Here is a 15,248-nt window from a genome sequence, read left to right on the forward strand (position 1 = left end):
CTGTAATATGAACAGTTCTCAGTACGTACATAGGAGAGAGAGGCAGGATCTCCTAATTCAAAAACAAAAGAGCTTAGGGGAGGATGAGGAAGACATCAACGTAAGGTTGATACTTGGTTTCTCCACTGAGTCAAAACAGATTTGAGAAATAATCCAGATGAACTTGAGCATTCTCCAAACAGATGATGTGTTGTGGAAAACACTGCCTTGCAGACCAGATATCACATATAGAAGAAGTGCATGTTTAAAGGATATCTTGGTCCATAGTCATTTCATTGAAAAGAAGAAAAAAGACCAAAATCACTGGATTTTACCCTTGCACTAAGTATAAAGCCTGTAAAAACAACACACAAGTTAAAGACTATCATATCCCAGGCAAAAAAGAAAGAAGAAATATAAACAAATGACTCAATTGAAATTCAAATTGTGGCATGCAATATATAGGCAGCACTGTACACCAAGCCCAAAAATGGGTAATTGAGCATGTCAGAGCAATCACTAATCAAGACAGCTCATCTCCAGTAGCGAGACATTTCTCTGATGCACATCAAAGCAGAAGCATCAAGTTACGTTTCTTCTGCATTGATCAGATAACACATACGGAAAGAGGTGGGGACAGAGTTTGTTCTGCTGAGGCAGTTAGAATTGAGATACATTGTGGAGCTAAGAACACGCACGCCATGGGGTCTGAACAGTGAGGAAGAACTGTGGACACATGTAGGATGGTGGTAGGTTCAATTAGGTACATGTCCAATTGAGAACCCACAATTTGAATTTACAAGGTAGAACCAAGATGATTGTGAGATCGATGCAAGTAATCAGGGTGGTTTCTGGAATTTTGTTTGTAAATGAATTCGCCAATTGTAAGCCCATGCAGGGCATGATTGATGAGATTAGTATTGACTATTTTATCAATTTACCTGCACAGACCGAGACATAATGCCTGTTCCACATATTAATTGTTAAAACCGTATTCTTCATCATGAAATTTAGGAACTGGAAGGGTGTAATTGGCAACAATAGTATGGTCTGTATAATGTATTAACTTTGGCAGGCAAAACTATATTGTCCGGTCATGGTATTGATTGCTGATTTTTATACAACCATGTTTTTGAATTTTTGAAAGTTGATTTTTCTATAAACATATTTAAATACAAATTATTGTGATTATATTTACAATTTTTTGGACATGCTAAATTTATATATTTGGTTAACAGCTCATATATAGCTAGTACAATGAGTTCTTGCACACTACAAAATGGGAACCAGACGCTATGTGAATTGTATGATTTGCATATACTAGCCCCTCATTGATGTTTACATTTAACAAGCTGTCCAATTAAATGTTTTGTTGCTAAAAGGTGATGTTTTTCATGAGGTAAACTGACACTGACAAAGGCCAGGAGGCTGAAACAAGTTAGTCAGTTGTTTCTGAAGGTTGCACGCAAATAAAATATTTACTGGATTGAATAGCCCATGAGTGTGGAGCACCGCCTTTTGAGAAAATGCAATATATATATATGTATATTCACACACAAAAAGGTTACAGGGATGTTATAGTTTGGTTCAGATGTTACACAGACAAAACCATAGAAATCTGTGTCCTAAGGTAACTATAACTCTTGCCCCTGCCATGCACAGTTTTCTCATCAATAATTTCACTGCAAATGTTGCAGTGATATTACCAATGATATGAAAGAAGATGTCATGAGTGTTGTAATATTTGAGGTAATTAGCAGTGCATGGTTAGGGCACAAGTTATCGTTACCTTAGAGGATGAGTTATATTTACTTGAGATAACTATGACTATATTTACTGAATTTCTATGATTTTGTCTATGTAAAATCTGAACTTAACTATAATGCCTCTGTAACCTTTGCTTTTTTCAGTGATTTTATATGGTTCTTTTATCCTATTTTCTAAAAATAATGTCCATGATTGGGGATGTAAGTGGACTGTGGGTATGCAAGTGGGTGTGTGAATGGATGTGTGATTGGGTGTGTGAGTGGCTGTTTGGGTGTGAGAGTGTGTGTGTGATTGGTTATATGAGTGTGTAAGCTGGAGTGTGAATGTGTGAGAGAGAGTGTGAATGGGTATGTTAGTGATTTTGTAGGTCTGTGGCTGGGGTTGTGGGTCTGTGAATGGGTGTATGAGTGACTGCAAATCCCCTGCAGACCTCACGGGGGCCACACTATGTGTTGCAGTATGTATACGGATCCTCATGCATGCAAAAACAAACATATTTACACGATTTCTTCCCTTGAGGGGGTCCCTCACTGACCCCATCAGTCCCGTGAGGTTAGAGTACCTCTACCCTAACTCCTTCTATCACTTTTAAGTTTTATTTTCCCCCATACAAACTGAGTCCTCCTGATACACAAATGGTTGCCGCAACTTTCCTCCCAGGTTGTTGCCAGCCAATCACCGCATTGCTGTTGACATGTGGATCCAAGTATTCTCCGTGGTGGATCTATGTCTCTAGATATATATAAACCTTTTTACTTTAATAACTCCAAACTACTGAACATATTTTCACCAAATTCCCCAAAGAACTCTTTCTAGTCCAAGACCTAGAATTCTATCAAACTTGGTATAATTCTGTTCAGTTGTTTGGGCTCTACTCATGTCTAAAATCTCTACTGAAATTGCATGGGGAAAACATGTTTGGGGATCCCTTTTTCTTATCCCCCACTTGACAAATCACCACAAAACATTGCAGAAAGCAGTTTAAGTGACTGGCATATTGGTTTAGAAAAATTAATAAAAATGTGTCAAATGGCGCCAAAGTCATCAGCAAAACAAAAAAATGCTTTTCCTATCTAAACTAGGATCTAACTATAACTACCTACTACCAACCACTACTAGGTAATCTATCTATCTATCTATCTATCTATTTACAAATTTATGTTCCATCTTATGTAGTGAATGTGGAGAATCCTGAACTATGCTGTAAATGCTGTAGTCATATAATAGTGTAAAACTACTGGTCTGACCGTTATCCATTGTTTTCCTAAAAATGTATTAATGAAAAACAAAAATGATTGACTATATTAAGTAACTGAAAGGTTTATAATGCACAGATTAAGTGAAGGTACATAGTCTTTCTTTCAAACTGTTATTGTGGTAGAGTTTTTAATAAACATGTCAATCATAGTTACTTTACAAATCTACTGTAGAATGTTTTGCTTAAGGAATGGATGTTCTTTTACACGGTTCAGTGAGGTAGATATCAGTATACTTTTTGTTATTTTACCTTTTAGGAAGAATGATAATTCAATATTTAATAACCTCTAGATAATTGTGTGGAGTTTCTTACCAGTCTTTTCATTGCTAGGCGGAGTTCTCTGGTCCTAATACCATACACTAGAGGGTTTAAAGCTGGGAAGGTAACATATCGTAGCAGGACAAACAAAATATGGATGTAGCGTGGGATGAACTTAACTCTGCTTGCTACGGCTGAGAAAATAACAACACAGTATACAATGCCTGTCACAATGATGTGTGAGCTGCAAGTGCTGAAGGCCTTGAGTGCTGACTCAGTTGAACCCAGCTTTAGCACAGCACGGATAATCATAGTATATGAGAAGGTCAATACCAGTGTGAGAATGGCCAACACAGTACTGACCACAGCCAATCCAAACATATAATTAACATTGGTGTCCCCGCAAGCAATCTCTGCCAAAGCTACGTTCTCACAGAAGCAGTGTAACACAGTGTTTCCAGCACAGAATTGCAGCCTTGCAGATAAGAAAGGGAATGGTAAGTAGATCATGGTATTAATTATAAGGGAAAATAATATTGCTTGCACAGTCCATTTATTGGTGATGATGGAGGAGTATCGTAAAGGGTTGCAAATTGCAATGTAGCGGTCATAAGCTAGAAACATTAGAATTGAGGTGTCCATTGACTGACAGAAATATGTGAAAAATGTTTGACTATAGCAGGTGGTTGAACTGATTGTCAACTGCCTAAACCAGAGAATTCCCAGAGTTTTAGGAGAAAGTAAACAAGCAAGAAGCAAATCCATTTTAGCAAGGAAGCAGAGGAAGAAGTACAATGGGTGGTGGAGACTTGGTGATAAGTAGATTGTTGCTATGAGAGTAATGTTTGCTAAAAGAGTTAAAATGAAAAGTATTGCCAGTGGGATAGAAAGCCAATGTTGCCAGCCCTGGATCCCTGGGAAGCAGATCAGCTCAAATTCATAGAAGGCTATAAAGGTGATGTTTTGTGTGTCCATGATTAAGCAGGTTCTTAAATTTTCACCCTGAAAAAAAGAGAACATTTGCTGTAAGAAAATCTTCAGAAAATAACATCACCATCAAAGCACATACTCATTTTAAAATTGACACATTTATGGAAGAAGGCAAATAGCGAGAATGCATAAAGCATAGAAGATATAATAACACTGATAACTATATTTGGCAGATCAATAATAGTGCTTGGAAATACCTTGATTACCTGCAAGATTTGATCTTAATATTTGTGCTTTTCCACCTCACTATCCTTAGCCTTTTGCGAACTCTTAATTGATGAAAGAGGCACTTGACTATGAAAGAGAACCAAAACCATCTGGATCACATGAAAGTAGTAATAAAAGCTTGCCTCATCTAAAAAAAAATCCTTGTTGCTTTCTGTGGTGGATGGAGGGTTTCACTAGCCCTACACAGTTAGGCATATTCTGGAAACTTTAGTTTGCTTCAATGAACCTAACATAAGTACAACCTCGCAAGGCCCAGTCTGGTCAGCCTATGTACCAGTTTACCTGGCACAAAATGTCACAAGGGCAGTATATGGTTTGTCATGGCAGCTGCTGCTGCTATACCTCCACATGCAGGTAAGATATATAGGGGGTGGAGTCAGGGTTATAGTGCTGGGATCAAGGCTGGTAGATGATAGTTCCAGTGGCAGCAGGAATAGGTGTGGAGTTCGGAAATGGGCACAGTGAACTGCTGTTTTGAGGCTTGGAGCTTCACTTGTTGCCAATGTTGCCCTTTCGGCCACGTGAAAGGTTCAAATTGCTGCAGATGTCCACTAAAATTATCCTCCTTTAAAGTGTTTTGCAGTATAGAAGTTTGTGTTTTTTTTCAGTGAGCTGTAGAATTTGCAACTTGATATTTTTCTTTTCTAGTGTTACCCACGATTGGAATAATTGAAGCACCAGAGTCCAAAGGAGGTGTCGAGTTTTTTTCCCCGGAACAGCTAATTATGTGCATTTGTGTTTAAAGAACCTATCTATGAGGACACAAGCAGGCAACTGCAGGGACACAAGCTATAGTTAGCTCAGTAATTTATAGCTGGTGAATTTCAATTGCATTTGGCTTTAAAAATTTAGTTTTTATAATATTATGATATTATAATACCCAACTATGAGGTAACTTTCACTTTAGGTTTTTTCCAGTGAATTTCTAGTTTTTTTTTTAAATGTAAACTAAAATCTTATTACCTTCCTAACTATGACATCAATTTCACCTTTGTTTTTCTTCTGAGAATTTCTAGGGTTTCTTAATATAAAGTATGATCCTATTATAATAACTAATTATAATGTCACTTTAACCTCTTGCATTTATTAGTGTATTTTGGGGTTTCTGATCATATTTATTCTAATGCAAACTCATATCTTCTGCACACATCTTTTGTAGTAAGAATTGGATGCATATTTTGGGGGGTTTGTGTGCCTTTTTTTTTGTTGCTTTTCACACTTTTGGGGATGTTTTTATTTCCTTTTGCAGGAACTGTTTATTTTTATCTTTAACTTTGTTTTGACATACTTTATTACTTCTTTAGTATTTTGCACAATACCTTATATTCTGGGTGGTATGGTCTTCTATGGACCTTGAATATATGCTTTATTACCTTCCCCACATGCCACTACTTTGTGACAGTGCCTGCAGTATGTCATCCAAAATGCTGCATATTCTTTCTTCTCATTATTCATACAGCACTCCCTGTAAAGCATTTGGGGGCATATTATCAAGCACGGCGTTAAAATTATCACCACTTTAGCAGCAGAAAACTGCCGCTAAAGCGGTGATAATGGGCTTGATAATATGCCGCAGAGAATTCCAATAGAAGCTCATGTTGACACCAGAACATGGGCTTCTATGGGAATTCTCAATGAGTGAAGGAGTGAAAGGTTGGATGGATGAGAGAAGGGATGGATAGAAGAGCGAAGGAGTGAAAGGGTGGATGGATGAGCAAAAGGATGTATGGATGAGTGAAGGAGTGAAAGGGTGGATGGATGAGAGAAAGGGTGGATGGATGAGAGAAAGGATGAATGGATGAGTGAAAGTATGGATGAGTGATAGGGTCAATGGATGGATTCATGAATGGATGAGTAGATGGGTGGATGGAGGGATGTGTGGCTAAATGAAAGAGGGATGAGAGAGAAAAGGGAGGATAGATGGATGAATGGATGACCGAAAGGGTGAATGGGTGGAAGGATGATTGACTGGGTGGATGAATGTGTAAGTGAAAGGATGGCCAGATGGGTGAAAGGGTGGAAGGCTGGATGGATGGGTGAATGGATGGATGAGTGGAAGAGTGGATAGATGAGGTATGGATGGATAAGGGGAAAGGATGAATGGAGGGATGGATTAGTGAAAAGGTGGATGGAAGGATGGATGAGTGGATTGATGGATGGATGGATGGAATGATGGATGATGGATAGGTTTGCAAATGGTTGAATATTTATATGGATGGGCACACAGATGGAAGTACAGAATGAATGGTGAAAGAAGATGGATGAAAGAATGTTTACACCTTGTAACCCCCATTATCTTAAGTACATTTTCTATTGATTGACTTTAACATTTATACGAGTCATTGTCTTTATATAATATTTGAGTGATGTAACACACTCCGACACTCTGTCCTACTTACTTGGGATGACTAGCACTATAAAATAAATTAAGTACACATGAGAGCGGGTCTATGTGAAGAGGAGGGTCACTATTGGAGGGTGATAGCAAGGCCGGACTGGCGGGACCGGGCATCAGGCATTTCCCTGGGAGGCTGGAAAGGTGGGGGGGTGGTTTTGTTACCACAAAAAGACCTGCACATTTGCTCAAAGCTGCGCGCATACTGGAAAAAACATGAATTGTACAATTGTCTCAACCTAATATAAACTTTTTTTCACTTGTAATTAAGCGGTTTTCTATTTACTTATGTATATACTACTGCGCAACCTCTTCTGATGTGTCTGTAAAACTTACCTTTTGTCCTGAATTTTGACCTTATGTCCTGAATTTTGACACTCACTGTCCTGAATATGCACCCAAGTCAGCTGGTGACCCTAGACCCCCCCACCCCCATCCACAAGAGTTAAAAAGCTCCATCCGAATCCTCCAAGTACTGTGCTGATTTCAAACATTTCAATTTATGACGGCATAAGCTGTACCACAAAGCACCGCTGGGTGGTGCCATTGCATTGTAATAAAAATCGTAACAATGTAAATAATAAAAGATCCGGCAACATTTCCACTGCGAGACTAAAAAGAGTAACCCTGGGTGTAGGACAATGCTACACTCGCGTAGTTTGCGTAGTTTGCGCAACTACACGCTACGTGAATTGCACGTAACACAGTGCAAAAACGCGTAGCGGACATTTTTTGCTTGCTCGCGGTCCTTAACGTCAAGTTGGCGACCGCGAGCGAGCAAAATAACATCCCGGCGAGACTTTTTCCTCGTTCGCGATCAGCAACATCAAGTTGCCGATCGCGAGCGTGGAAAATAAACCTCCCGGTGAGATTCTCAACGTGGGGAGGTCAGGTTTCTCATTGCGAGTGGTCGCGTATGCTCACGACCGCTCGCGATGAGAAACTACCAGTCCGCGTTGAGAAAGCTGCCGCTCGAGTACAAATCTACTTGAGCGCCAGAAAACAACCGCTTGCACTGTGCAAGATGCAGTTTGCAATGATTGCACAGTGTGGACAAGCATTCGGCACTGTGCACTACGCAGTTCACATTGCAACGCGTAGCTTGCGAAGTGCACTTTGCGTAGCTACGCGTATCGCTACTACGCAAACTACGCCCAGGGTTAACAAAGAGCAGGTGAAAATATGAAATAGAGACATGAATGAAATGATTGATGGGCAGAGATCCTAATACACTAATGACGGCTTTATGCATACCAGCCTGGGGAACAGCAAAGCGCTTACGGCAAGTTGCAACCAAAGCATCGTCCGGTTGCATGGGCATGGCATGCATTCTCGAATGTTCTGCATCTTGCCACGTTTACTGCATGCTAATTAAACAGCAATTATTGTCCTATTTTCCATTAGTATTCAATTTTTAAGAAAGGACTGCACATTTAGCCCCTTGGAAGTTCAATTTTGATGCGCGCACCTGCCTTTTTCGTCGGTGACATTTTATTTTACTGAAAACACTGTACCGTTTGTACTCAGGTTTTTCTTTTTAAGGGCTTCCGGGCAACACGTTTTGTATTTGCGACTTCACCATAAGGCCAATGCTATGCTTGCCTCTTTGTACTGCCACCCACCGCTTAGCACAGTGAATTGAACACCTGCTGCTGTGGCCCATGGGACTCACTCGAGCTCTCATCCTTCTGATGCACGAAGCAGGTTAATGACGACATCTATCCTTCAGGACATTACGACAGGAGTTGTACACATACCTAGTAGATGCCTATGTTTGAGTAGAGGGGTGAGTTGTAGTCACTCCGCTGAGTTTTCCGTCAACTCCGTGCAATTCCTCAAAGTGGAGCTCCGCGAGCTCCGCCCACCCTTTCCTCACAGGTGTTGGTTGTTTTGGTGCTGCAGAAGTGGATGGGACAGCAGTATTGTTGTTATTTTCAGAAGCTGAACCTCTCAAAGGCTTTGGTGTTTCCTGATGTCCACTTTTGTCTGAGGCCATGATGGCTTCGGATTACATTTACAACAAACAATGTCTCTTAAACACCACTCCAATAATGGTTGTCAGGAAAATCATCTGATGCCCTTTGTAAAGGATAAGGGCTTACTTTTTGCGTAGTGACTCTAGCGTGGCCAGTTAAATAGGTGATTTCAATCTTATGTTTTTTTAACCTCCCATAAGGTGCTCCTGCATTTTACTTCTTAATCTGGGTAAAGCTGTTGTGCCAACGGACCTGCACATTTATTTTCATTGTTTTTACTATGAAAGGGTGATTTTATAAACTTTTGAGCCTAGAGGTTACCTCAGAAGCACAAACAGGTAAGATGTCTAGCAGTTTGTTGCAAAATTTCAGTCTATTTTGATGTTGCAGTCCTGCACAACCTGCCCCTCACAATAAAACTTTTGTATGATAGGTTGCTAAAACTGTCTTTATACAACTGCAAGCAGCTCCTACCTCATGACTTTCATTTCAGATATGGACTGGGAGAGTTCACATCTAGTTTTTTTTCTAGATTTCCCAATTCTGTTGAGAATAACTGTATTGGCTAATAATCATTATGTCAGGAGGGGACCAAGCCGAACATCAGGAGCCTCAGGAATAAGAAACGGAGGAGAGGATCTCTGCTTTGTCTACACTATGCGAGTTCCTCGCTATCCCCCAGGAGAGAAGAAATTCTCTGCAAAAATCATTACATGCAAATTATGTAGGATAGATTTTGTCCTTAAAACCTGCAAGAAATATTCATTTGGGACTTCCAGAATGCTTAGAGCATGGCTTTCCTGATGGTTCAATTTAGAAAAACAGAGGAGCAATGAAGAGGAGGGACCATCTACATATTCTGTGGCTCTCAATATTCTCCAAGATGGAGATACTGTATGAGCTGATATTTTTTTTGGCACCCAGGTGAGGGACATAAACTGCTCTTACAGAAGGACTGGACAGTTGTTTATGGACTGTGGAAAAATACTCTTACAGTGCCTCAGTTTATGACAAGCAGGTGACTAATCAGAAAGCCATTTGCAAAAAAACAATGTTTTCAACCATGTTATGATTTTCTGGTTTTATTTTTTGTTATTTGTAGTTATCTCAAAACATAATTTTATGTGCAAAAATTTAAAAGATTTTACCAAAATTACAAAAACAAAGGTTTTTTTTAGAACCAACTTTTGTGGTTCAAAGATTGAGAAAAGAAAACGCATGTTGTTTGTAGTATGTGGTTCCTCCTAATGTTACTATACCTTTACAGACCACCATAGCAAGCAATACTGGCCATTAAAGTTCCACTTTATTGTTAAACGTCCAAGGCAAAGGTGAAGGCCAATAACTAGAAAGTGGCCTCTGATGCTATTTCAATATTCTTCCCCATAAGGACAGAATACCCTAATATATATCGTAGTCTGTCGTACCAGGCTGTAACAGTCATTAAAGGCCCATTCCAATCTTATAAAGCTGTCAAACATCGAAGTCTATAACAAGTGAATGGTTGTAATAGCCACCTACAGTGGTCTACAATGCAATCAGAACATCTTAGTATACCCTTATAACCTACTGTTGCAGCCCATAAAGGCCTGACCCAGTGTTAAGAGCCTAAGCCAAAAGCAAAGGACTATAAAAAGGTAATTTAACTATAATGTCCAACCTATCTCACTACAGTGAGTTATAGTATATTAAAACATTCTGCGCTATATGGACAGAGGCCTAATTAACAACGGGGGGCATTTAGCATTTACAATTCTTTCTGTGCCTAACCCTTTGCATTCCTGACGTATTTGAAATTGTGTGGCATAACTGTATTCCATCAATAAAACGCCCTTCAGCTCTTTGAACAGAATACTCCAACATCCCAAGGAAATAAGAGCCGATGGACAAAATACATAGCACAATCTATGTAAGGTGGACAGTGTTATAAGTAGCAGTCAGGAACAGCAAAATAACTGTAACAATCATCACATCCTGTAAGAAAAGTTCACGTCTGTGGGGCCAGCAGTTTCTTATACTTCAAAAAGAAGCTACTCTGAGCATAGTATTTTGTGCTGGAAGGATATTTATTCAGTACTAAAGCTATGGTACAAACGATGCAGACTCATTTGTAATATAGTGCAATAATGTATGCATAGATGTAGTCAACCTAATTCTCCACCTGTCAGGTCAAATCACACGGGAGCAGAACAACGCTAATTTCCTATCACCCCAATTAAAACGTTCCAGCAAGGCTTGAGTAATCCTTCACAGGTAAGTTCCAATGGGGGAAGGGGAATTGGACAGAGAAGAGAATTCTCCCAGCTCGCTGTCTGCTTTGTTTCTTCTTTTTCTCCTTTTAAACTTCTGACAGCGCTGAGAACATTTACATTAGTGACCGTTAGAAGAGTAACAAGATTTAAAACTCTCTCTCTCTAAACATTAGTTTGCTCGCCTTACCAGTTTCTGCTTGAGAGTTGCTTCTCTTCTTACTTCTCAATTAGTATTTCCTATTTCTCTTTTCTCTCTTTTTTCTTTCTTCAGAAACCACAGGCGCGGCTCCCGACTTCAGCTAAACAGAGGATCATCGGTAAGTTTTTTATTCACTAGTTAAATGCACTATAGAATTACCAACCGCTGCTCTTATACTCACTATGTAGGAACTATAGTGGATTTGCTTTACATTCGTAGTATAACTTCTATTTCTTGCTCGCGTGATTACACCTAATCTTTAAGTTCTTTTTCAATTGTATTCTTTCTTTAAACCAGTTATAAGTTTAAGAGTCACCGCTTCCACAGCGCTAGTGGCTTTTTAAGTTTATTTTCCAAAAACCTCACCGCTATTTAATCCTCTGGATTGACAGGCTATGCTTTATTAGGAAGAAACTGAAAGCGAGCGTTTTCAGTTTCCTAAAGATGACTGAACTTTTTCTTTTAATTTTCATAGGGTGACTGAATATCGTTTTTGTTTTCTTTAGGTAACTATTAGTTTCTCTAGTCTCAATAGATATTGGTTCATAGTTTTAAAATGGAACCAAATAAGCAACAACTCTGAGAGAAAATATGTTTCAAACGTTTCGCAGAATTATAAGTTTCAACACTGACCTTTTTCTCCAGATACTTTTACCCGTCTGAACTAACGCGTATTAGTTTTATCTTCCGCCTCTACCCTAACTGACTTGCGCGATGCCCCAAAGCTCCTCCTCAGTAGATTTCTTCGGTGAAGTGTGCCTTAGAACGTTGGCACGCACTTCACCAGACCGGAGATAACATTAGAAACTAGACCGCTGAACAGCGGTGTTAGAGAGGCAGTTGGCAGCCAGATTTGAATTCTGGCGATGCCAGAACCCTCGCCAGCTTAAGGGTAAATTATCTTGTGGATGAGTTTGATTGGGCAAAAAGGAAGACACATTAGCTAAGGTTGGGAGAGAGGGAAGAAACAGCCCGCGATCCCTGACACCACCAGTGCCAGGGAGAGAGCAAGACAGTGCCATATCTTAATAGATATCACATAGTCCTTCTCTCTTACGCAGGACAGCAACTTTTGTTTCTGCACTGCATTGCATTACATCTTGTTATTCTACCCATTTGTGTCTGCAGTCTGTTGTAAACCACACTGAGGAATTCGAAAAGAGAGTAAATAATATTTTTTCTACTGGAAGGGCCCAGTTGTGACTTGTGTACACATCATAACCACAGATAAAGCAAAGTTTGAATATTATCCATTTGAAATAATACATTTTAGTTCTGTAAATTTTTAATAACCAAGAGTTTCGGCGATGTGATAACCATTTCTCCTTTATCATCAAACAGACTTTTTTCTCCCGTTAAAGATTTTCATTTCCAAAGTAAGCAAAAGAGACAGTTTTAGCTGGATTTAACTATTTTCACATTTTAATTTATGGCGACTGATTTCAGTATATGTATATTAAATTAGTATTTACTCTTCTGAAGTAGACGTTGTTAATAATTGTTGTTCTGTAGTCTGCAAAATAAATAAAATAAGTGTTATAAACAGGCATACCAAATGTAATATTATGACATACCAAAAATATATCTCAATACTGTTAACGTGGGGACAATGTAAATCATTGGGAACCATTTCTAAAATATTTTCTTTGTTCTCAACAAGTGCTGCTTCACCTTGGGGACTATTTCACCTATTGTGAGTACCTGTACACATTCAGGGGCATATTTATGAAACTATGCCACAGATCATCAAGTCATCTTGCTGCAATGTTCCATAGGGAAAGGGCTTGAATAAGCCATATTTAGGGAATATGGTGCATTCCTTTCCTTTCCCTTGCACTGGAGCCCTTTTGGTAGCCAAGCGCCAATGCAGGCACCCTTAAACTATTGTGCAAGGGTGCCTGTGTTGCATGGTGGATTGCTTTTGTGTAGGAAGAGGAAACTTCCTGCAAAAAAACAACCCCCTGTGAAATGTTCATGTAAATTGGGAAAGCAATCCCAGATTGGGAAAACCCACACAACGCCCATAAAATGTCTCCCTAGTGCAGAGTAAGGTAACACAGCAATTTGCGCTGCTTTGCTTTACTCAAGATTTATGAAATCACTCAGGGCCACACAAAGCTGCCTTGCATGGGTTCATAAATCTCATTTTCAGTTGGGCTGTGCATGTACCACGTTGTGCAGTGCAAGCGCAAAGCAACTGGGGTCATAAATATGACCCTTAGTATCCCAAACACTTCGGAGAAATGTTTGTCCTTATGGAACTATGGTGTAAAAAAGATTTAGGATTATTTTTAAAAATCCCATTTAAAGCTATACATATTATTATCTATCTAGAAAGAACACAAACCATAGTTCACTAAATAGCATACATAATTTTCTTTGTAACTAAATTCAGCTAGTAGTCAGTGAAAGGAGAAGAAACCCTAGAGAAATATATCTATATATATATATATATATATATATATATATATATATATATATATATCTCACACTTGTAGTCTCCAAGAAATTCCGTATCCACGAAATAAGGAAACCACGCAGATCCAATTAAGGCACCGTTGTTATTGCTTTATTTAAAGCCGAGTTTCACCAATCTGACGCGTTTCGGGCATCCGCCCTTGCTCACAGACAGTCAGTTTGATAAATTAAGTCCATTAAATACCTTGAGGTTTTCAATTAGTTACATTTTTTTCACCATTTTTTTTTACACCATGTGACATTCAGAAAGTGAAGACGCACTACCCAGAATTACATAGTCTGTTTTCCAAACATTTTCATTCTAAGCCGCAATGCATATAATAAATAAATAACAGGTTAAAATCCAAAACCATATTCATTATTTTTTGCTGCATATATATATGATCCAAAAATCCTTATTCAACGTAAAAGATTTCACGAATAAAGGGACGGCACACCAGGAAACGGCACAAAAGTTTATTGTGCACTAGCAGTTAAAGGACGACGCGTTTCGGCGTTTGCCTTTGTCAACTTGATTGCATAATTCTGATTGGTGGTTACATGTCAGTCAACATTCGAATCGGTCGAAATCAGGAAGTGTCGGCTGCCATTTTGTGTATTTTGTGTGTGACAGTGAAAAAGAAAGGTGGAGAACGTGAAAAGGGGGCAGGGTAGAGAGTTCCTGACCCCCTAGCCTTTGTCAGGGGGTCCCTGAAGGACCCCGAAGGATGAAAAAAACATTTTTTTTCTTTTTCAAAAAATTGCGGGGCGCGCGCACTGTGCGCGCACCGTGTGCGCTCGGTGAAAATACTTAAAAAAAACATTTTAAACAAGCCATTCCATATTACAGGATACAGTCAATCTATAACTATATACATAGGTAGTTTATTGTAAAATAAATATATAAAAAATATAATACATACATAACTTAGCATTTAAAAAACCTTACAAATTCACTTAAAAAACCATAGGTTTCACACACGTTATAGTTAGGAATTAGCATTTAAAAAACCTTGCAAATTCACTTAAAAAACCATAGGTTTCACACATGTTATAGTTAGCTGGGCATTTCACTCGTAAAAAAAAATTAAAATTCCCCCGTTATAGTTAGTTCAGATAACTATAACTTGCGCGACCGCCCCTCTATCACAAGGATGATGTCATCAGTGATGTCATGAGTGATGCCACTGACCATGTCATGAGTGATGTAATATGTTTCGTCATGAGCAGTGGATTGCGGGCGCGCGAGTTATAGTTATCTGAACTAACTATAACGGGGGAATTTCAATGTTTTTTTACGAGTGAAATGTCCAGCTAACTATAACATGTGTGAACCCTATGGGTTTTTTAAGTGAATTTGCAAGGTTTTTTAAATGCTAATTCCTAACTATAACGTGTGTGAAACCTATGGTTTTTTACGTGAATATATATATATATATATATATATATATATATATATTACCTACTGGCAGTCACCAGTAGGTAGTTA

At 38.9% G+C, this 15,248-nt stretch overlaps 1 protein-coding gene across 3 annotated transcripts in view; it reads right to left on the minus strand.

The window, feature by feature from the left end:
* Positions 1-3,134: 3,134 nt before the first annotated feature.
* Positions 3,135-15,248, minus strand: part of LOC146806281 (olfactory receptor 56A4-like) — a 168,128-nt gene continuing 156,014 nt past the window's right edge. For 2 of the 3 annotated variants that reach the window (XM_085620621.1, XM_085620620.1), the window contains exons 4-5: positions 12,775-12,815; positions 3,135-4,264 (exon numbers count right to left, since the gene is read on the minus strand). In XM_085620621.1, coding sequence (XP_085476747.1) covers positions 3,281-4,264; positions 12,775-12,815 — 1,025 coding nt within the window. In that variant the 3' untranslated portion in view covers positions 3,135-3,280. The remainder of the gene's footprint in view (positions 4,265-12,774; positions 12,816-15,248) is intronic. The other variant, XM_085620622.1, reaches the window with a different exon arrangement.

This window comes from Triturus cristatus, chromosome 8 (assembly GCF_964204655.1).
Source record: "Triturus cristatus chromosome 8, aTriCri1.1, whole genome shotgun sequence".
Classification (NCBI taxonomy): Eukaryota; Metazoa; Chordata; class Amphibia; order Caudata; family Salamandridae; genus Triturus; species Triturus cristatus.